At 37.8% G+C, this 21,745-nt stretch overlaps 1 protein-coding gene across 11 annotated transcripts in view; it reads left to right on the forward strand.

The window, feature by feature from the left end:
- The window catches only part of MAST2 (microtubule associated serine/threonine kinase 2), a 198,647-nt gene that overhangs the window by 84,145 nt on the left and 92,757 nt on the right, over window positions 1–21,745 (forward strand). For 7 of the 11 annotated variants that reach the window (XM_075037013.1, XM_075037005.1, XM_075037008.1 and 4 more), the window contains 2 exons: window positions 1,761–1,792; window positions 10,515–10,721. In XM_075037013.1, coding sequence (XP_074893114.1) covers window positions 1,761–1,792; window positions 10,515–10,721 — 239 coding nt within the window. Of the gene's footprint in view, window positions 1–1,760; window positions 1,793–7,892; window positions 8,568–9,664; window positions 9,698–10,514; window positions 10,722–21,745 lie in introns of those variants that run through there. The other 4 variants (XM_075037012.1, XM_075037014.1, XM_075037016.1 and 1 more) reach the window with 3 other exon arrangements.

Genomic DNA, 21,745 nt, shown 5'->3' on the forward strand with positions numbered 1-21,745 from the left:
ATATAAGATCTTCTTTAAAGAGGATAAATTAAATATATCTGCTCATATGATGTAAGAGATATATATATGCATATATATGTAATATACTATATATGCAAACAGAATAGTATATAATAACCCTATCCTACCTATTTATCCATTTGCAGTGGCAAAAAGCTGTCATTGCTATGTAGACTTCACGGTTGGAAACTTTAATTCTTTCTAACAAATGAGAGTGGAAGGAGTACCTTTTTAGAATATAAAACACACAACCTGTTATAGATGCTAATGATTTATTATCTTACATACTTGAAATGTTTTGATTAGATCTTGACAAGTTTGTCTGATGACAGGAATTTATTTCTTGATGCTGTAAGCTGTCAGCCTTGTGATAATTCACACATGAAATTTGCTCAGTACTGTTAAACGGTAATGAAATTTCAAGTTGTAGAGAACTCATAGTTGAAAATAATAACAGCACGTTTAATTTATTTATTTTTTTTTTTTTAGTTTTAGTAGCTGTGACTTTTTGCCATCTTTGAAAAACTTTGCTAAGTAACGTCCAATGTATTACTTAACAGACCAGTCATCGACAGTTTGTCAATAACATTGTTAATTATTTAAGTCAGCATGTACACCATAACTAAATATGGAAAAGAGGTTACCGGATTTTATGGCTTTTTTTTTTTTTCCTATTGACTTTTTTCCAATGTTCAGTGAAAACACTGGTTTCTTTTCCTTGGTGGGGATGAAAAATGCAGCCCGTAGAGCAGTATTCCGAAAGTCAGAAACTGCAACCGGCTATGTTGTTACTTCCTATTTTGCTGTGAAAAGCAGAAGTGAAGCAGCCCAGGATCAGCACGGGTCCGCTTCCCAGCTCTCGCCCGCTTGCCCCGTCGGGCAGAGCCGGGGGGCAAAGCCGGGGAGCAGGGGCGGGCAGGGCCGGGGGGCAGCGGCGGGCCGGGCAGGGCGGGCGGGAGCCGGCTCCCACCTAGTGGCGGCCCGCGGAAGCGCAGGGCCCGGCGGCCGCGGGCAGAGGGAAGCAGCGGTGTGCTGGGCTGGCCGTTAAAAACCAAACCAAACACGGCTGGTTATTGTCTCATGGTGCTGCACCCGTCCCTGTCTGTGCCTTGTGGATGCTCATGGTCTATTTACTTAAATTAAAACCTTAAAATCGCCCGTCTTCCTTTGCGTTTGCTGCTTAGGCACACAGTGCTGCTTTTAAGTGGGGCTTTCGTTCCATTGGCCTTGGATTTTTTGTGATAGTACGTAACACAAGTAACGTGTACGTTTGGGGGGGAGGGGGGGGAACAAACCACCAAACAAAAACCAAAAGCCACTCTGTTGCATTAATTTTTCCTTTTGGTGAGACTGTGAGAACATACATGCAGCAGATGCTAGGCATATTGCATACCACACTTCTGGAAGTGGTTTGGATATGATGCTGATGAGGTATGTGGGACAGAATTAATTACTGCCTTATCTATGTTTAGGCTTGACTTTCAAAGTTATATTTGTTCTGTTGAGTGCTTATGATTTTCTGACTGCAAAGGCAATGATTATTCAGACAAAATGAGTAGCTTTTGTACCCCACACTACTGTGCTATGAATGTGTACAGATTCACCTTTTAAGCGCAGCAGTACTGTGCACAGTTATACACTGAGCATGCGTTCAGAAACGGCCAGCTTTTTATTAATTTTGCCTCAGTCATTTGTTGATAAAGAAACAAGCAATATGTAATAACAAAATTAACTCAAGGTTTTCTTTTTTTTTTTTCCAGAAGGAGCTCAGTCTCCCCAGAAGAGGAAGCTTGTAAGTTTAATTATTCTTTATTTATCATTTAGTTTGTTTGAACATATATAGCTGTTCAATTGTGGAAATCATTTAAATGGGCAGATACTCTGTTTTCTCTGTTAGCATTTTCAAGAATCTGTCATGTGCTTGGAAACAGCTAGCTTGCATTTCTCTGAGACTGAAGCCTCTATTCATTTCCTTAAGTGTAGCAGGAAAAGTAGTACTAGTGTAAGCTTACTTCTAATTATCAGCTTGAGCTGATCCTGATATGGAAGTAGCTGCGGTGTTGGGTGTTGCTTGCACTGACTTCACTGCAGTGACTCCACAGAAGTCATGGATTACTTATGTGATATGGACAACTTTGATCACTGCTCTTCAAACAGTCTGTTGACAGAAGTCTAAGTACACAGCTCCTGGGCCATGCAGGTCAGGTGTTTGTGGAGCAGTCAGTGTAATAGAGGTATTTCGACAAAGTAGCAAATGTCAGGAAAAGTAGGCTTTTCAAAATGTGGTTTAAACAAATAGCAATTTTTTAAACGCATAATGATGTTTAAAGAATTTTAGCAAACTAACTTGTGTTTCAATGAAATTATGAGAGCTTAGCTTCTGCTATGCTTACAGATTTATGGTGGAAGAAATTGTGTTATTGATTGCATTATATAAAAGAGAAAGCTTTTGTACTGCCTGCAATTGCATTATGATTTAAAATTGTTTCCCAAAGCTTGTAGACTACAGACATGAGGCTCACAAAAGCATATAACCTTTCTTCCTCAGGTTTCTGGTTCTAATGAGAAATGATTTTCAGTCTTTCAATGTAAGCTATCTCCTTTGTATAAGAAACAGTGCTTGGAAAATGCTGTGTAGCGCCAGTGATTCAGGTCTGAACAATACAACGGATCAAAAGGCCTTTTTTTAAAATGGGGCATGACCAGACCTTTTTGTTTAGTTTGTATGACAATGGTAAACCAGTCAGGGAGTTATTTAAAGAACATGAAACACTGGCTGATTTTTTTTTTTAAACTAGTATGCCTTAAAGGCTAGCTTAACTATATTTGATAGATTTTTAAGAAAGGTGGTGTTCATGGTTTGAAGATTGTGCAGGTTCTTAAAACAAATGGTGGAGCAGTGAGGTACCAGTAAGTTTTTTGTTTAATGTAACTTAGATATTTTTGTACAAAACTTTTGGAATTGAAATTGAGGATGCCAGAGATATTCCCTTCCCTCGTTCAAGCATGGAGGTGGGTATGACACAAAACTACTCATGTATTTACATTTGAAATTTCTGAGACACAAATGAAGTGCTTCAAATGTGTAGTATTTTATTTAGTAGTAACTAAACTGAATGACTGAATGTTTTATTTCTATATTGACTTAACACGTTCAGTTTTCATGACTTCACTTTAGTTTTCTTCCACAAGTGAGTGCCTTTTAAGGCATCATTATGTTAAGAAATTTAGCAACCTGTGTCACGAAGATCCAGGCCATAAATTTTAAGCACAAGGTTGCAGCTATTGGTGAGACTGAAAATCTATGAAGAATTGAAATGTTTTCAGTTAGTTGCCTGTGTTATCTAGTTGATTATTTGATTGCAGTTTCTGGAATTACAGATTCTGTAGTCAGTTCTACCAAATGATTTCTTGTTGTTTGAAAAGTTTAACTATTTAAGAAGTCAGTATTGCATTGTAGCTTGCGTATATTTGTGTTGATGCCATACTTTTAAGCTTATAGGCTCACTGAAAAGGGTCTTATTGAGCTGATGTACGTTATTTGCATATCCCAGTATCAGAGTGCTTACTTGATTTTAAAAAAAAAAAATCCACTCATAGTCTTCAAATCAGGAATTAGAGAAATTTATATCAAGAAAGGGAATAATTACAATATGTGTGTGTATATATATGTTAAAATATACATATAATATGTATAAATTTGTTCAACCATTCTGTCAAAAAGGGTGGCCTAATGATGTGCACTTAAATACAGACTGTAGGCAGTTCTCAGTTCTTCTGGAGGCTTTTCTTCTACTTGAATCAACTTAACAGTGAACCTCATAAGCAAAAATAAATTCTGAAAATAAAATTTATTCTGAAAAGCTGTTGTGCTGTAGCTAATGAGTAGGGATAGTTATGGATGTAGCTAGGTCCTGATTCATTGACTGCCATTCATTCACTTTTGTTCACCGACAGGAGCAGAAGCAGGAATTGACAGAAGGATGAAGTATCTGGCTTGGAGCCAGAAACCCTCAAGAGGTGCATCCATTTTCTGCACAAACTCCAGCCTTTGTAGCAGTTCAGTAGCAATTGTATTATATAGAAATATACAGCCACTCAGCATTTTTCTGTGTGCTAGTCTGGAGACTGGGGTGCATTTACTACTGTAAAAAGATCATATTTGGGAAGGAAGTAATTATTTTCTAGCCAGCCAGAAGTAGAATGAAGACTTGATTATTGCTGCTTGCAAGGTGATTGCTTTGGTTAATTGTTGAGTTAGAAAGGTTTTAGACTGTGGATTAGCTAGGGTATTTGTCATTGCTGAATGGAGAAGGCAAGCTCTTCCTGACAATGCTTCTAACTTTATCTGACTCTTATTGCTTCCTATTTGCCTGGGTCAGTATTAGTAGTCTCTATTTTTCTGCAGGAACTGATTGTAGGCATGGGCGACAACAGTTGCTATGCTTGTTTGTACTAAGGAGTGTAGTTGGATGTCTCAGTATTTTGGGCAGGAGAGCATGAGGAGTTTTGTCACCTAAAGAAGGTCTTGGGTAGAAGCTGAAGAGAATGAATGGTGGGATGGAGCCTGTGAAGTCTCTTGATTAGCATCTCTACTTCCATATTAGCAGAAGGGAACACAAGCACACCTTAAATGATGACTTTGCCCTTGGAGATCTTGCAGTCTAATCTTGAAATAATCAGCACAGAGTGAGCAGGCATGTAAAACAGATGGGGGAGTTGTATGCAGGGTGACATTAAGAGAAATACCTGATTATTTGCATACCATTTTGTTGTTAATGTGCTTAAAGTGTGTGTGTTTCTATAGGGGAGTTATGTTTAATATACTAAAGGAAATTATACTCAACTGAGTTGTAGGCTGCTAAGAGGTTGAATAATACAAGTATGAGAACAGGAATAAGTAGTTATATTCTGTCTCTGGTGTGGTTCAATAATCAGAGTTCAAAGTTTTCCTTTAATAAATTATGCATATAAATGTATTGGTTATGTTTTTCCCATGCTTTGTTCACAAAAAATAATTACCATTCATGAATATTTTCTTTAATTTCAAATAGCAAATGTGAAGTGATAGACCCAAACTTTGATCTCCATCCTATTAGTGGAAGCAGTTTAATTATTTTCAGCCATTACCCTCTTCTGTTCTTTTGGTGCTACAGCGTGTACAGAGATTATTTTTTTGTATTGTTGTCTTCAGCTTTCAAATGGTTTTGATGTGCACCTGCACGTGAAGCGCACTAGAGATGTTCCAGACTTGAAAGGACAAAGGTGGGGACTGCACAGCCAGACGAGGCTCATGATGAAGTGCTCATGTGCGTTCATGTGTATAACAGGAACTCAGTATCCAAAAGACCAGGCTGTAAACTGCAGATTTTCGTTGTGGCTGCAGGATCCACACCACCGTCCTGGAGCTCACTATTTCTTCTGATTGCCTCCTCGGCTAATCAGCAGTCACTAAATTGAGTTGGGGTGGCATTTGAGCCATCTGGTTTCTTGTTCAGTACCCCATTTTTAATCAGTTCAGTTGTTTATAACTGAACGGGCCAACTTTATCGATCCGTTCAGGTTTTTTTAAGAAAAATGTGGGTTTATATTTGAAATCCTCATGGTTTCTTAGACAGGGTTACTAGCTTAGGTTGCTGTAATTTTTGTACTATCTAAACGTAAAATTTTCTAAAAAGAAAATACTGCTTTCCCACATTATATCTAAATTTGAAAAGAGTCATTTCCTCAGCAAACTAAATTTGCCAAACCAGTTTTTAATTTCAGATGCAAGTTATTTTTGTTAATTCTTTTCTGCTGTCAACCATCTGTATCAAATATACTTTTAAAGTCTGTGTACAAATGGAAAAAGAACATGGAGGCATAAGAAACATGAAAAATACTTATAATCCTGAATCTATCGAGTAAAAATACACATTTAAATAAATCAAATATTACAAACTGCTGTTTTTATGGTGATAGGTGCTGATGAGAAATAATATTTACCTGAATTTTTTGTGTCTATCTTTATGAAATGTGGTAAGCAACATAATAGTGTTTGCTAAAAGCATGTGCAAGGCTTTTATGGTGGTCTTTATTCCTAATCTCTTCTTAAGGCAATTTACATCCACTGTGGGGCTTGTTTTCTCTCTTTCTCTCCCTCCTTCTCTGCTCTCCCCTTCTACTTTATAAACCTCTGAAGGTTCTTAGTTTCTACAACCCTAGACATTTCATAGGGTGTTTCATTAAACAAGTCTTCATCGTAATTTGTTAAATTTACCCCCAGCTTCCTGACAGTAAAATAACACACAAACATACCAAGGTATTTCTTTGGGAGGATATGCTGAATACCAGTTTATATCAATTTCTGCTTGTATTCTTTTTAATACTTAGACCTGGGAAACAACAACAAGTTTGATGGCAGGCAAAAAAAATTTTTGGCCTTTAGTGCTGGTTTATGTCATTATCTTGCCGTGCTCAGGTGCTGTGGGAATTTCCTCTGTATCTGCAGAGAAATGGAGTATATAATTCCATTTCTGTTCGTCTTGGCGGGTAAGCGTTTCTGCTGGGGATCGATTGATGCCGTTTCCCTGCCAGGAGCAAGTGCTGTGCCTCAAGTGGAGAAGCCAAAGTGCTGGAAATGGAGAAAAAAATGGTTCTGAAAAGGAGTAGGGAGTTTTGCTACTTTTGCACTCTGTTCTGTCTTGGTTCTGGAAATAGAGTAAGAAATAATGCCTCCATTCAATGCTTTCTGCTTGTGATACTTTTTATAGATGGGGAGAGAAAGAGGTGGTATTTTCTAACCACTCCATCCTTCTCTGAGCTGCATAGAAGCAGTAGATCAAAAATAACCCGGTACTCTTAAGCTGATATGTGGGGCTGGCTCTGGAGGTGGAACGTGCCGAATTATTCCTGCAGGGCTCTGTAGGAGTGTTGCTATTTGTATACTAGGCTTTAAAAATAATTTGAAAGTATTGTTTGTATAAAAAAAATGATTTAGTGAATAAGAGGGATTTTAGTGTTTTGTATATACTGTAATCTCAGAGACAAAGAATTTATGGAGGTTTTCATCAAGGATTTAAAAGTGAGAAAAGTTTTTTGTGCAGTTTTTATTATGAATTTTACACTGCTTAATCCAGGTTCTCATTTAATAAGTATAATAAAATTATACGTTAACATACCAAATTTGTAACTTTTGTTGCTTGCTGTGCTTTCTTACTCTGAAGGCATGGGGTGGGGGGGCAAGGGCTCTGGTTGTTTAAGGCACAGCCACCGTGGGCACCCTGGCCCTTACTTTTGAGACTGGCAGTTTATTCTTCTGATGGGACATAGCTGTTGAGTGGTGGTGACCTTGTAGTGTGGGGCATTCCTGCTGTGATTTGAATCATGGGAGGGTCTGAAGATATGAGTTATAATCTGGAATTTGACTTGGTTGATGAGTACTTGTGAACAGCAGTCTTCACCTGCCTAAATACCGTCTTTAATATTTCAAAGTCTATCAAAGATATATATTTGGATTTTTTTGGGGGAAAGCTATCGTCTTACAAATACACATTAAAAAAAAATGTTGGACATTATTTTGGGGCAGTTTAGTTAATAGCATAAAATTGATTTTGAGCTGATTGAAATTGCCATTTGCTAACAAAAATGCAAGACTTGCATTGTACAAGGGAACACTGTCTCCTAATGAAGGTGTTTGTTCCTGCCCCCCCCCCCCCCCCCCCCATTTGGCTCCCCAGGCTGTGATTGCTGTTGCTCTGTTTTCAGTGCTAGAATCTATAAAGTTTGTAGCTGAAACACAGCTTGGGAGTTACAGGAAGATGTTTTAAGATTAAAGTTGTGTATGTTCTTAAGGGGATTGATTTCTGAAAAAGGGATGGTTCACACGTTCCCCCGCCGGTCAAGAACAGCTGCTCTTTGCACCGCCGAGGACTCTGCAAGGGCTTTGGGTGGGAGCAGCGACTCTATTCCTATCGCAGTGTGAGTTTTCAAGCTGCTACGTGAGATTTCTGCCAGAATCCTTTCAAGTGTGCCATCGCTCCCTTTGGCTTTATGCTTTCCTTTTGATTTGGCGAGAGTGACTGTTCCTGCTCCTTGAAGCCCAGGAGAAGTTTGTTGCTGATTTGCTGTGGGCTCAGCCTGAGTGTGTCAGGACTATATTGCTGGCTGTGTGACAGGTCAGATGGCTAGTTTCTGTCTTGGACTTTTCTGTGCCTTCATTTCGTACTGGTGGGCTTCATCTCTTTTCTCTAGATGCTATGAATAGACTTGAAGAAAGTTTTTGGTGGTTTTTTTTGTTTGTTTGTTTTTGTTTTGTTTGGTTGTTTGTTTTTTTTTTTAAATAATTAGGTTTTTGACATGAGCCGTGTGATTAATCTGAACCATTACTGAACTCCTGAGGTCTCTGTGACACTGGGGTACATGAAGAGCTTGGAATTGTACTGATTGTTCTGTGCTCTGCGTTGGAGTGATAACGATGGGCTCTCCTTCCTGGCTGTAAGCCTCTTATGCTGGGAAGAACCATAGTGTATCAGCACAATGATGAAACGGAGGAAACAGAGGCTTGGAGCCCCGTCTCTGCGGATCCAGTAAGGACTGTTGTGAGAAATAAATTGCACTTAAACATTTCAAATTGAAACTACGAAAAAAAAAACCAAGCCAGAATTTTCTGTGGCCAATAGACATTCCTGTTATTTGTTAGAACTTTCTTTATCTGTCATGCTTATTTGGCTGTACACGAAATTTCATTTGGAAGCTTTAACATTGTACTTTTGTGGAGCATTTACCATGAAGTATAGCCAAAAAGGAGAAATATTTAAATGTTTTTAAATTAGGTACATTGTGGTTAGGTCTTGTACCAAGCATTAATTAATGTAGTAAAACTGAATGTTTGTAACTCTTTCTAGTTTGATAACTCTTCAGATTTAAAAAGTACTTCTAATAATCTGCCAGAAAGCTGTCACGAGGCTCAAATTTCCAGAAACCTTTGCTACCTTTATTATATTTTAAAATTAAGAATGCTATTGAAAACTTTTTGATTCAAAGCAAAGAATCTTTATTTACATTGCCACATGTATTTCTACAAATGAAATTTAAACAAGCAATTCCTTTTTAATGCTTGTGTCCTTTATAAATGCTTTGAAATCTACTAATGAAAACTGCTATTGATGATGTTTGTAGTGATATTTATTATTTCTATTAGGTAAAATTAAGGAAACTGTATATTTAATGCTGTGTTTATAAGTAGAGGAGGTTAAATGAATCTATCACATAGTGAAGGGAGGAGCAGGGTAAGAGGCAGGCTTAACGTTTTCTGTCTGCAGACTGTAAAGCTCATCAGCTGTTTAAGCAGAGATTGCTAGGGGGGGAGGATTTCTAATATGTAAGGGTTACTTACTGATGAGTATTTGGATTCATTAGGAAATTTAGAGCAAGGAACGTTGACAAACATGCTTGACTTCAGGACTTTCAGTGTAAAATGCCTGAATACTAAACAAAACTGAAGCATGCCCCAGATTTCCCTTTTGCTCACTTTTGTATTTAAATATGGTAAACAGAAAATTTTTTCATCCCTCAGTCAAAATCAAAGTTATAGTTGTAAGAACATGGTGGCACTGGTATGTATTTAACGCATAAGCACACTTTATAATACCAATATTTAAGTTAACTTTTACTTTATTTCTAGTGAAGGACATCTCATCGTGTATAGTTCAATAAAGTAGGTGTTAGAACCTCTTTTTTTTTATCTTTATGTAGAAGTCTGTTTGCAGCTTTTTGGAAAGCAGCTACTTTGAGATATTTTCTGTGTTCTCTATACATGTATGTGTATTGGCTGCTAACCCTGCAAAAGCAGTGTAGTTTACAGAACTGAGCACTGAGCTGGGAATCAGTGTCCTCAGCTGTAATCCTGATACTGCCATGGATGTGCTATGGACAAGTCACTTAACCTCTTTGTGCCTCGGTTTCCCCACTGCTAAAATTAGAATAAAGCCATTTTGCAGTGCTGCTTTCAGGCTTAATTAGTTGTCATTCTAAAACACTGTCAGTGCTAAAATGTGTTTTCTGGTTAATGGTTTTTGTAATTCATATTTTCACAGTTGCATACTTCTATTGTTGCTACAGCCCTGGTGTAGAACCATGGCTCCCAGATTGTGAAGGCTGTGATATAAATGGTACATGTCTGTTACTGGTGCCATTATCAATTTGTTATTTTTTCTCATTTAAAAGTTTTACATTGAAGATTGACAGTGGTGTGTATTCCAGACAGCCTGGGAATCACTACAAAAAAGGATTTGATAATTCCAGATTGGAAGATTTTAATAGTGGAAAAATAATGTTGACTAGATATTATATTGACTGACAAATACATTTTGGTTTGGATGATAATCAAAAGGATGACTAATGAGTTTATTGCATTTATTAAGAAGATATAACTTGTATTTTGGAAGTATCTTTTTTTTTAGTTTATTGAAAAAGAAGATGTGATATTGACCCCGATTTATTTTTTTTTTTTTCCTACTGTGGTACCTTGTCAGAATCTCCTCTACTTTGTACTCCCACTGCCGAGGAAGTGATGTTCATCAGCACATATTCTCTCCTACATCTGCTCCAGGTCTGCAGCACCTTAAATTCCCATTTAGTGCTGACTGTGCGCTTGTTACTTCTCCTTTAGTATTTTACCTGAACTCACAACCCCAGAGCAATCCGTCTAGTCCATGCTACAGCCATCCTTTTCAGTGGAGGTAAGGAGAGGTATCAACTAGGAATTTCTAACAGTTTGGTGTTGCTGTAACCATTTATGAACTTACTAGCTTTATAGTTTAAGAAAATAATATCTAACAGAAGGGAACAGCCTTGTAGTTGTAATTTACTTCCAGTCATTTAGGATTCAGGTTGATGTTGCTTGTTGGTACAAATTTTTCTAGTTCATATGTAGTTTAAGGCCCTGCGTAGGAAGGAATATAAAATTAATTGAGGAATGGAAACCTGTCTACCTGCGTGTGCATGCAAATTGCTGGTTGTATGTTGTGCTAGCTTCTGAGTGCATGTGCAACTTGTACCATGGAGCAAAGGAACCCTCACAGATATCGTTAATGTCCAGAAAACCAACATAAAATTAAAACAGCCTAGTGTGGGTTCCTTAAAAACCCATGCCTAGAATAGTGAGTCTGTGCTAATGTACTGTGCTCTGTTCTATTCACTGTAAATCCACATTAGTTTCTTACAGAACCTAGTAGGCTGAAGTCTTTGTCTCCAGACACAGGATCTACAAAAGATAATTAGTAAAATCGGGCCTGTTGTTAGGAGGCTTAAATATGAGGTACCAAGAGTTTGTAAACTGAAAAAAGTCCAAACCAGCTCAGTTTGTATTAAAGCATTTGAGAACGTGGCTGATGTGTTGTTCCTTCAGGAAGAGCCCTTCCTCCACATTGTGCTGTTATGGAATATGTATGGCCATCAGCAGCCCCAGTGGAAACTTTCAGCTTCTTCACTAAGAAGAAACTTCACCCAGTGAGATAGTCACTGACAAAGTCTAACGCAAACTAGAGATCTTTGTGTGCGTGGTTATGAAATTGGAGCTCGGTGGTACCTACTTAAAACTTGAGCCATCAGAGCCATCAGAGGGCTGGTTTGAAGTTCTCATGCTGCAGTGTGGATGTAGCTGGTCAAATTTCAGTTACTCATCAGGTGGTAATGCAATAGCCCCTGAATCTAGACTGTTATTTCAGAGGGATATTGCTCTTGCTGGCCAGCTCTGGTAGGAGTAAAAAGAAAATGTGAAGTTGAGCTATTTTAGGCATCTGTCCCTCTAATGGAGAGTAACATATATTACATCTGTTGGGTGGAAATCAGGTTGTCAGCAAAGGAAAGGGAAGTTGCATGTGTCTGTACTTGGTGTATTGTGCGCTGCCATGAAGAGAGAGGTGGTTGCCCAGTGTGCCTGCCGCCTTCCCTGGATGTTGGGCAGCACTTGGTGAAAATTGTTACTGTGGTGCTCATTTTGGCAGCACTTGCAGTGAAGTAAAGGGCACTGACTAAAGAGCAGTCTCAACATTTTAGTGTCATTGTCATCAATATAATTTTAATTTCTTTTTTGTTATTTAAAAGCTGGTGGTGGGTAATGTTCCTTTACAAGGGTGATTAAATGAGCTTAAATGCTGTTTAGCATTGGGGCCAATTAACAGACTGGTAAGTAGAAATTAAGTATCAAAATTAGATTATTGTTAAAGTCAGTTGAGAACTGTTTTTTTTTGAGAGGAGATCTAATGATTATCGATTATTTTCAGAAGCTTTTCTGGTACTTCACTGCTTTTTTTTCCTCTGAGAATGCTTCAATCTTCAGGCTTTTGACATGGGTCAGTGAATAATTTCCTCTTTAAGACTAGTTCATATAAAAGTTTTAGTGTCAAGCTATATTCCACTGTTACTATGGACTCGCCTTGATAATAATAATATTTTTTACATATGGGGACCTTCCAGCCATCTGCTCTCTAAATACTGAATGGTTGATGATTCACAGATACGTGGCTCTGTGTAAGAGCTTGGGTCTACTATAATAACTTTTTATTTTTGTCACTGTTGCTTTCACCTGTGCAGCTCTTGATCCTGTTTTATCCTGTCTTTCTTTGTTGTAGTTTTGTTTACTTAGTTACAGTACCAGTGATAGCCATTCCTGCTTGCTTAGAGCAAAGGTTCATCTTGGCAAGTTATTATCATCATTGATCTACTCAGCTTAACACCCTCAGGTTAGCCAGGCTGTGGCTCATTTCCATGGCTATGGAAGTAATACTAGGAACTCGTGGAAAATGTAACTAGAAAAGTGTATGCCTTAATGTTAAATCTTTCTCATTTTTTACCATCTGTATATTGCGTTTGCAAGTATCTACATAGGTTTCCCCTCTTGCCTATTTTTCATGGTGTTGATAGTTTTACATGGATGGGTGAACAACTGTTGGTGCATCTGACATCAAGGGTGTTCTACAGCTAGCATGGAAGTTCATGGCTTCTGAAAGGATTAATCTCATTAAGAGTGAAAATATTTTATATATAGCCTTTGAACAATTGAAAATAATGTAAACCTTTCCAAAGAGTAAAAGGAAATGTGAAGTGGCATGATAACAATCAAAATAAATTGATAGCAGGTGACATAAGACTGCTATAGTTGATGCAACCATGGGTTGGAATTAAGGTCACGTATCTTCAGGAAGAAAAGAGAATGATGTCCAAAATTAAACTGAAGTATTGAGTCTCATATTTGGGATCTGGCTTGCACTCCTCTGGGGGTAGCAGGGAAGTCAAATGACTGAAGAAGAAAAAGGGGCCGTGTTTCACAGCTGGTCCTCTTTATGAGTAGGCAAGTCTTTGTACACCCATATTTGTACTTTAATCAAAACATGGATTTACAGCATTTCTTGATATCAAGTTGCTTAAAAGATGGAAGTGATGGGCCTTGAGATTAAAGGAACATGCATTTCCTCCCATTTTGAAAAACATTACGCTTTGTAACACCCTCAGCAAGATATAAACTAATTTCAATACTTCTAGAAAGGGATTGTTTGTGGTTACAAGGATGAAAGTGTTCAGGTGCCGTATTTCTGGCATCTCTGGGTGTTGCAGGTGAGGTGAAGTCTCAGTGGAAATTTGCTTTGTCCTAACAAATTAAGGGAAGAGTTGGGTTCAGCTGGATTATTCAAGTAGTATTTTCTCATGCTATTTTGATTTCATGAATTCATGCCAGTTGTGGAACATGTTCTTATAGGGATATATGGTAGAGATTATTTTTATAGGAATGTTTTCCCTCGGAGGTTCTAGCCTTAATGAAGTCTATTGATAATAGCTATTAATTTTTTATAGCTTTGCAGAATAGTTTCATGGATTTTTTTTTCCTAGCCTGTACAAAATCTGGTCACCATTTCTGAGTGTGATGGTTGTCAGATCCTTGCTGTCTTATTTAAGTAAAACAAAATGGGAAACCTAATGTTGCTCCAAAATACTCAGTGTTTGAGCACAGTACATAATTACTTGATCAGTGTGTAATTACAATGTTATGAGTTTTATATAACTAGGATTTTATGGACATCTGTGATAGAGTTTAAGAATATATTAATTTATTTAGATAAAAAGCCTATTCTAGGAAACAAGCATTTAATCAATAACTGTGGTAAGTAACAAGAATATATTATACATAGACGTTCAGCAAATGTACTGGGAGGGTTGCGTGCCTTTATTTAAAGCCTTTTTCGTATAAGCTGTTGCAGTGGATGAGGGGAGACCTATATTTAGAGCTATGGATTGTTTGGGTGTATGAGTGTGGTTTGGCGTGCAGTGTCCTCAGCCAGTCTGCTCTCTTGCAGTAAACAGATGGGCTTCCCAGGCGTTGCAGGGTGCTGGTTAGCTCGCCTTCACCAAAGGGTAGGGATGGAGACATCCGCCTTGTTTGAATGGGGTCTTCTGATAGACTGTGGCTCTTTTTCTTACATATCGGGATTGCTTGTGTGTCTCGATAAGGGTCTTGTAACTCCAGTCCTTCTACTTCAAGGCAGGTGCAGAAATCCCTTCCATAGTATAAGGATTTATTCTTGGCCTGCATGTCCCCAGATCACCCATGTTTTGGGTTTGAAGACTACATATATTTTACAAGAGCGGGACAGCACCTGTATCAGGAGAAGTTCCATATTTTTAGGGAAGATAAAAAACATTTCGGAATTCAGACTTGATGAGGTTCTTTATATTTTTATTTTGAAATACCTCAAGGCTTGTCAAGAGTTGGTGATAGTTTCCTATCTCTACTTAGATTTCCTTTTAGTTTAAAGTCACCTGATATAGATTTTAAGAGTTTATTTTAGTTAGAATTTCCTATTTGACAAACGTCAGATGATTAATGAAGAGGACTATATTCAGCTTGAATGACATGTGGAAATTGTTCTGTTTTTGCAGCAAGTGATATCCTTCTGGTTTAGTGCTTGATTTGGTACAGGTTCTGCTTTCTTAAATGTGCTAAATAATTGGTCAGAGTTGACTGCAAGACAGTATAATGTCACTTTTGGAAACAATGTAGATAAGCAATTCAGAAATAATGAGTAACAGAACAACTTTGTGAATATATCATTATGCATAATGTGAAATGGTGAATTTTGAGTAGGTAATCTTTTGGCAACTGAATTGTAATCTACATTGCACATTGAATGAATGAATGAGTTTCCCAGAATTCATTTCTTTTTTAATGGAAATTTTTCTCTGTATTCCTTTTCTTTTGTAGCAGTTATTATTCTTGGGAATAGTTTTTCCCATCTAGGAAATGGAGACTACAGAGGAGGGACATATTGGTGATACCTAAAACTTGACAGGCTCAGATAACTTTTTGTCTTTCTTACACTTATCGGAAACTGTCCATTGGCTTGCCACATGGTTGGCAATATTGAGGCATGGTGGCCTGAATGGTATAATTTTTTCATGTGGAGGCACTATGTAAATGCTAAAATCTCTGCGTCCTGCCTGGAGCTGCAGTAGCAGAAGAGTTAAACCCTGGGGTTTGGAGCCTGAGGTGTGAATTCTTGTCTTGTTCCAGGCTCACCGTTTGGCTGCCCTCCGTGGGACCACTTATAAAGCATAACCTGGTGGTTTGACCTGGGAAATCAGAGGCTCCCAGAGGGGAGTATATACTTGTGACTTCAGAAGTTGGGGGTCTTTAATGTTTGCTAGACATTTCACCTATAAACCAAGTGGTTCGTAACTGGTTTTTCTATATAATTGTGTTTGAAGGCTGTGATCTGTTGGTACACCTGCATATGAGCTGATTCATTTACTACCCCTGCACTATTTAAAGAGTTTGGGATGGTTGGGACACGCTAGCAACTTCTACTGAGGAACAAAAAGCTCAGCAGTTTCTTAAGAGACTGTAGTAAATACTGAAGCTTTTCTTTTTCTGTCCTTACCCTCAAATAACAGTGATTTCCTCAAACGATAGTAGTGTGCTCAGTTCGGTACAAAATTTTTCCTTCCACCTAGTCTGTCCCTCAAAGACTTTTTGATCTTGGATACAGATACAGAAACAACCTGTGCACTGAAAAATTCCTGACAGGGGAATCATTCTGAGAAAGACATATATATTCTTAACCAGGCAGTCATGTGTTTATTATTGTTGATAGACAGTCCCATGCGTTTTCCAAAACTTGTTTTTAATTGTACTATGAGGCAACCATGTGCTATTTTTAGTTGTGACTTGGAAAATTGGTGAATGTGCAAACAGGCCTGTTAACATCCTGCACTGAAGCACTAATAGTAGAGATGTACTAATAGGCGAGTACTAAGTGTCAACTTAATGGACTTGAGCAGGGGAGAAATAGAGATTATATGACACAGCTGCTTGCATTAGCATGGGACTATTCCTGCCCATGAGCAGGAGATTCCTTTCAGATCTGTTTTCTTAAAATTTACTGTTTGAAGCCAGGAGTTGCAATTTCTAATTTAGATAGATAAACCATTTAGTGGACCGATATTAAACTGAAACCTTAAGGAAAGTTTAGAATGTAAAGAAGGAAAGAAGATTCCAGGGTAACATTGCACCGGTTTTTAAAATTGTATCCCATTTCATCTGTGTCTCACTACCCTGAGCTATGTTGAACGTTACCTCAAATTTAAGCTCTTGTTTGAATATTCAAAACTGTACCATGCCAGAAGGCCTGCAGCAGAGCTTCATCTTCTATAATGTATCCTTTTGTGCTCTCTTTTCTACAGGCTGCATCTGTACTCCCCTTTTCTTTGGCATCTCTCTATTCCTGTTTTTGTTCATTCATCTCAAATATGCTTGTTCTAGTCCTCCGAGTTCTCTCTTACCCTCGTTTGTCTCCTAAAATTTTGCTACTTTGGCTAGTGGTTATTATTCTGTCATTCAATCCCTTCTGTGGTACTTGAGAGCATAATCTTCTAACCTAGTTTACATTACACTGTCATTATGAATTATTAACGTTCTAAAATAAAATCTTCAAACAGTAATCTTTGCTGTGGTGAAAGAGCTCCGTGTGCTTTTGTTTTCCTTCCTGTCCTGCCTGTCCTTTCCTTTCTTTAGACCTTCAGGTCTTTAGAGCAGGGATGTTATTGATCCAGCCGTCTGGGAAAGACTTGCTGTGCAATGAGAGTCATGTCACATCTCTGGGCTGAGATAAGCATTTATTTATATAAACACTAAAAAAAAAAAAGTGTGGAAGTAAAACTCTTGATTCTGTTAGAAGATCTGCTACACAAGTAGAAGTGATAATGTATGTTTGGGTTATAGCTTGCTTGAGAAGGTGAATATTATTTTTCGTGTTCTCTATTATATTGTTCTTATTTTTGTTCCTATGATTCTCAGTTTTATTTGTCAATAGATGAGAAATTTAAAATAACAACAGAACAGGTCAAGTTATAATTCTCAGCAAATGTTTAGGGCAAAAAAGTTCAACCAAAAGAAATCTGGTAAAAAACCCTATCAGCTTTCCTCCACACTTCATTTTAATGCAACTGTTTGTCCATTCTGCTTCTGAGAAATTGGAAGATTCCAAAATCTTTAAATGTCCAATTTTCCAAGTGAATCAACACACAAATATTGACCAGAAGTGTTCCTTTAAGTCATGAGTGTCTGCATTGCCCTTGCAGAGAACTTGCAATTAATTTGAACAAAACAGAGTTGATTACAGCTGCATTCATCTTTGACATAGAGGAACAGCCCATGGGGACATGTTCCAGCCTGCACCCCATGGCTTAGTGTGCGCAGCCTCCTCTAATATCAAGATGGATCATAAAACTGTGACCTGTCGCTTCTGCAACTTTCCTCTTCTTATCAAAAATAAGGGCAGCTGCAGACTACACTGTAGAACGCCACAGTCTATTTTTTACATACTGTTGTAAGTGGTCGGTATTGTGAAAAGTACTTTATTAATTTTGCAAATCATATTTTCTCTGCAGAAAGTACGTTCTTAGGGCAAGCAGGTGGTGTTCATTTGCATGCATGATCTATGCTGTCTCGGCTAATCTGTTTGCTTAGTAGTTTGTGTGTTGTGCAAAATAATCTGAGCTGGAAATATTATTTGTTTTTATCACTAGTTGCACTTTTATAGGCAGTGCAGAAGCCTAAATTTGGTTTTGTTAGAAAATATTAAAAAGTTGCATAAATTTTGCTTATATTTTGATTTTTTTTTCCTTCCCCTAATCTATAAAATCTGTATAATGCTAGATCTGCTATTCAAAATTTGGAAGAAAAGAAAGCGAAGTGAGTATAAGGTGAATATTCCCATTGAGCAACATTTTCTTTTTTCTTTGTATCTGAGATGGTTTAAAAGGTGATTTATTTTAAAAATGACCGATTCTGTTATATATTTTTGTTTCTAGCTACATTATTTAGATTTATTTGTGCCATTTTTAATGTGTTAGAGTGTAGTAAGATTTAGCATTGCCAACTTTTAAATTTTGTTTTTAGTATTTTAAAAGGAATTTTTCTCTGGAGACTGCAGAAATCATTGAGAGTTCCATATCTGTCTATTCTGTACTTTATTTCAAAGCAGAGAATTCAGTTTGGGCAAATTTATCTTAAATTATTAAATCTGCTTCTGTGTTCCAGAACTCTAACATGTGTGTCCCTACTGATATATGGGGGGGGGGGGGGCATACAGCTTAGAAGTCTTATATATATATATACAAAAGAAATCTTAGAAGAGCTTCTAAATGTTGTGTATATTTGGGGGAATGTTGCTTTTGTAATGCGTCACCTTTGTGGGTTTCCCAGAATTACTGTAAAACAGTTTATAGAGATGTATCAATCTGTAGTTATATAAAAATCAGCATTCTAGGCTTGTTCTCATGTTCGTTGTGTCTTGTACACTATATATTTCTCTGAGGCTCACAACCTTGAGTACTTTGCTTGCCTGCTGGTTGATGATATGTTATCATGGCTTTTCCAGACTTTTAAGGTTAAAAGGTAAGCTTTTGCTATGAAGATTCTTATTATTCCACAGGAATAACTAAAATAGGGACCAATTTCTGTTAAAAATTCATGGCCAAGTTAGGATGTAATTCTGCCTTTAAAACTGGATGAACTCTTTTTTTTTTTTTTTGGTATACCAGCACTCATGATGTTTCCCAAGCATGGTTTTGATTTCTCATGTCTCTTCTGTACCACAGCTTATTTTGTAAAGTCTATTCTTATCCCATGCTCTAACTTCATTAAGAATTTATGCTTGAAAATGTAAAATTCATCCTCTTAGTCTGTTCATTACATTAGCATTCCCCTTGCTCCCAGAATAACTCTTCTTAGCCAACGTCCTACAAAATAAGCTTTTTGTCTCAGAAAAGCTGTGGTAAATGCAAAGGCTTTACAATATCCTTGACATTTCAGCTGAGCCTAATTGTGTTAACCAAGAAACAGGGAAACAAGCTGTGGAGTGGAAGGTCCTGCACTGGAGGTTCAGGTTGGAGCAAACAGCCTGAATTAAACCTAGAAACAAATGGCATGCCAGAGCTCATTTTAGAGTTCAGGCTTGATTTGGTCTTCTGGGTAGTATGCTGTCAAACAGGTGAAAGCACTCCCTGCTAGCTGGTTACCACATGTAGTCCCGAGCCTGGAGGCACCGTGTTGATCCTTGGCACGGTGTCTGACCAGCTCGCTGCTGTGAGATGGGTGTTGGAAGTTTGCGGTCTTCCATAGATGAGGGGAGCCCTTTTTGCTTTTGTAAGCTAGTAGTTGTGATCTGAGTAACAAAAAGCCCTCTAATCCACCCACTTAAATACAGCTCTGTTCCCTCTCTTTGCTGTTTGCCATGTTCCTTTTACCTTAATTACTTGTGTGTTGTCTTGTTTTAGTTTTAACTATCCACTGGTAGTTCTTCTTCAGCCCTCAATCCCTGTGAAGACACAAAGTGTGCCAGCTGCCTTTGCTCCTGCTTTTTCTCTTAATTTGTCCTTTAAGCTCTGCGCTGTAGTTTCCCTGTAAAACAGAGGGTAATAACACCTGCTTTTTCAAATCTGCGTTGCTACAGCAGCCTTGTTGGAATGGGTTATGGACAATGTCTGTCAAAGACTGTGTGTTACAGTTCTTTGGGATATATACAAAACCCCCATTATGGGAGAATTTAGCAATGGCTGGGTCTTGTTACTCAGTGCAGGGAGCCAGGGGTGGAAGAATTCTGCAAAGAACTGAAGCTGATGAAGTGCCGTACTTCTTCATGGAGAGGCTGATGCAGGTTGGAATGGCAGGAGAAGAGATTAAGACATCTTCCTGTTTGCAAATGCTGTTGCACAGTGAATTCATTAACACTGTATTACAGGTTAGAAAGAAAGTTTTAAGTGCAGCATGATAAATAATACATGATAAAGATGAAGAAATGCTACGGTGGCAACAGGAGGCTCAATCTATGTTTTCCTTCGGATAAATTTTGGCTGGTGAAGAGGAGGGAAAATCTTTGGATGAGGATGTCAAGGTTATAGCAGCACGCTGTGATACAGGGTTTCTTGCAAGTGTTAGTGAGTGTCTTCAAGAACATTTTGGATAAAATGTTAGAAGTTTTCTGTATAAACATTAAGTGAGATTTTCAGAACCGACATTCCGTATTGTTATTTTTTAAATAACGTTTCTCATTTTTTATGGTGTTTGACTTGCATATTGAGGTTACATTTGGTTAAATCAGACAACTGACATTTGAATCACACATGAAGAAGACAGGGATAGGGAAAGAATGCGAGTTCTAGTAACTTATTTAAAGAGGATAATGGACCTTGCCATGGCATCTGAGCCCAATCATCAATTTTGTGAGCTTGAAATAATGTTAAGCTTATGCTATACTGAAGTTGCCAAACATCTTACTAATGTTATTTGGGAAGAATAGTGTTGTATGGAATATTAGTGATATTAGTGTATGGAATAAGTGATATTTTTGTAAATAGAAATACAAAGAAAAAATCTTTCTTATTAAATATTCATAAGATTTTTGGCATGATTAACTTTGTGTTTTACCAGTGCTTGCTTCTTATCACTGTTTGGTAACGTTTTCATTTGGAAAATACTAATTGTGATGTCAGAGCTGTAGTTAACATCCTCTATATCTAAGTAAGTACAATTTTGTAGGAGTTGTTTTAGGACTATGAAATCAGAGCACTTGCTTATGCTTAAACTGTGCAGTGATATTGTGGTGAATTAGATAGAATTTCAGGGTATCCACTATGATGGCAACCCCTGTTACTTCAGTAACTGTGCCGGATTAAAGTTACATGAGAAGTTGGCAGCTTTTATTCAGGTATATGAATGGGCAGTGCCTCATAGCTAGTTCAGTAAACATTTCTGATCCTTTGAATCATTAACTAGTGCAGTCACTAGGATGTTCCCTGCATGGGAAATGCACACCAGAAGGAAGTTTGGTTGTTCTTCACCCCCAAAAAACTTGGCCATCAGGTCTTAGTTTAATCTCAGATAAATGTGCCTTGGGGAGCCCTTTTATATAGAGGCAGCAACTGAAATCCACGTGAACCACTGTAGTAGAAGAGTATGGCTCTTTAGTTCCATATTGGCTTGGTGATTTCTGGAGGTGGGGTGATTTCTGCCAAAAAAGGAGGAAATCTAAGATTGTATAACCTAGCAAATAATGATAGAAAAATGAACCTTAAAGATATATTCAACTTAATGTTTTCTGTCAGACTGTTACTTACATGTCTTGAGATTGCAGTCTGCTCAAAGACAGTCTGTTCTTCATTTGCGTAGGTCACTGTTCAAATAATAATGATGCCCCAAATAGCTCAACAC

Source organism: Buteo buteo, chromosome 10 (genome assembly GCF_964188355.1).
Source record: "Buteo buteo chromosome 10, bButBut1.hap1.1, whole genome shotgun sequence".
NCBI lineage: Eukaryota > Metazoa > Chordata > Aves > Accipitriformes > Accipitridae > Buteo > Buteo buteo.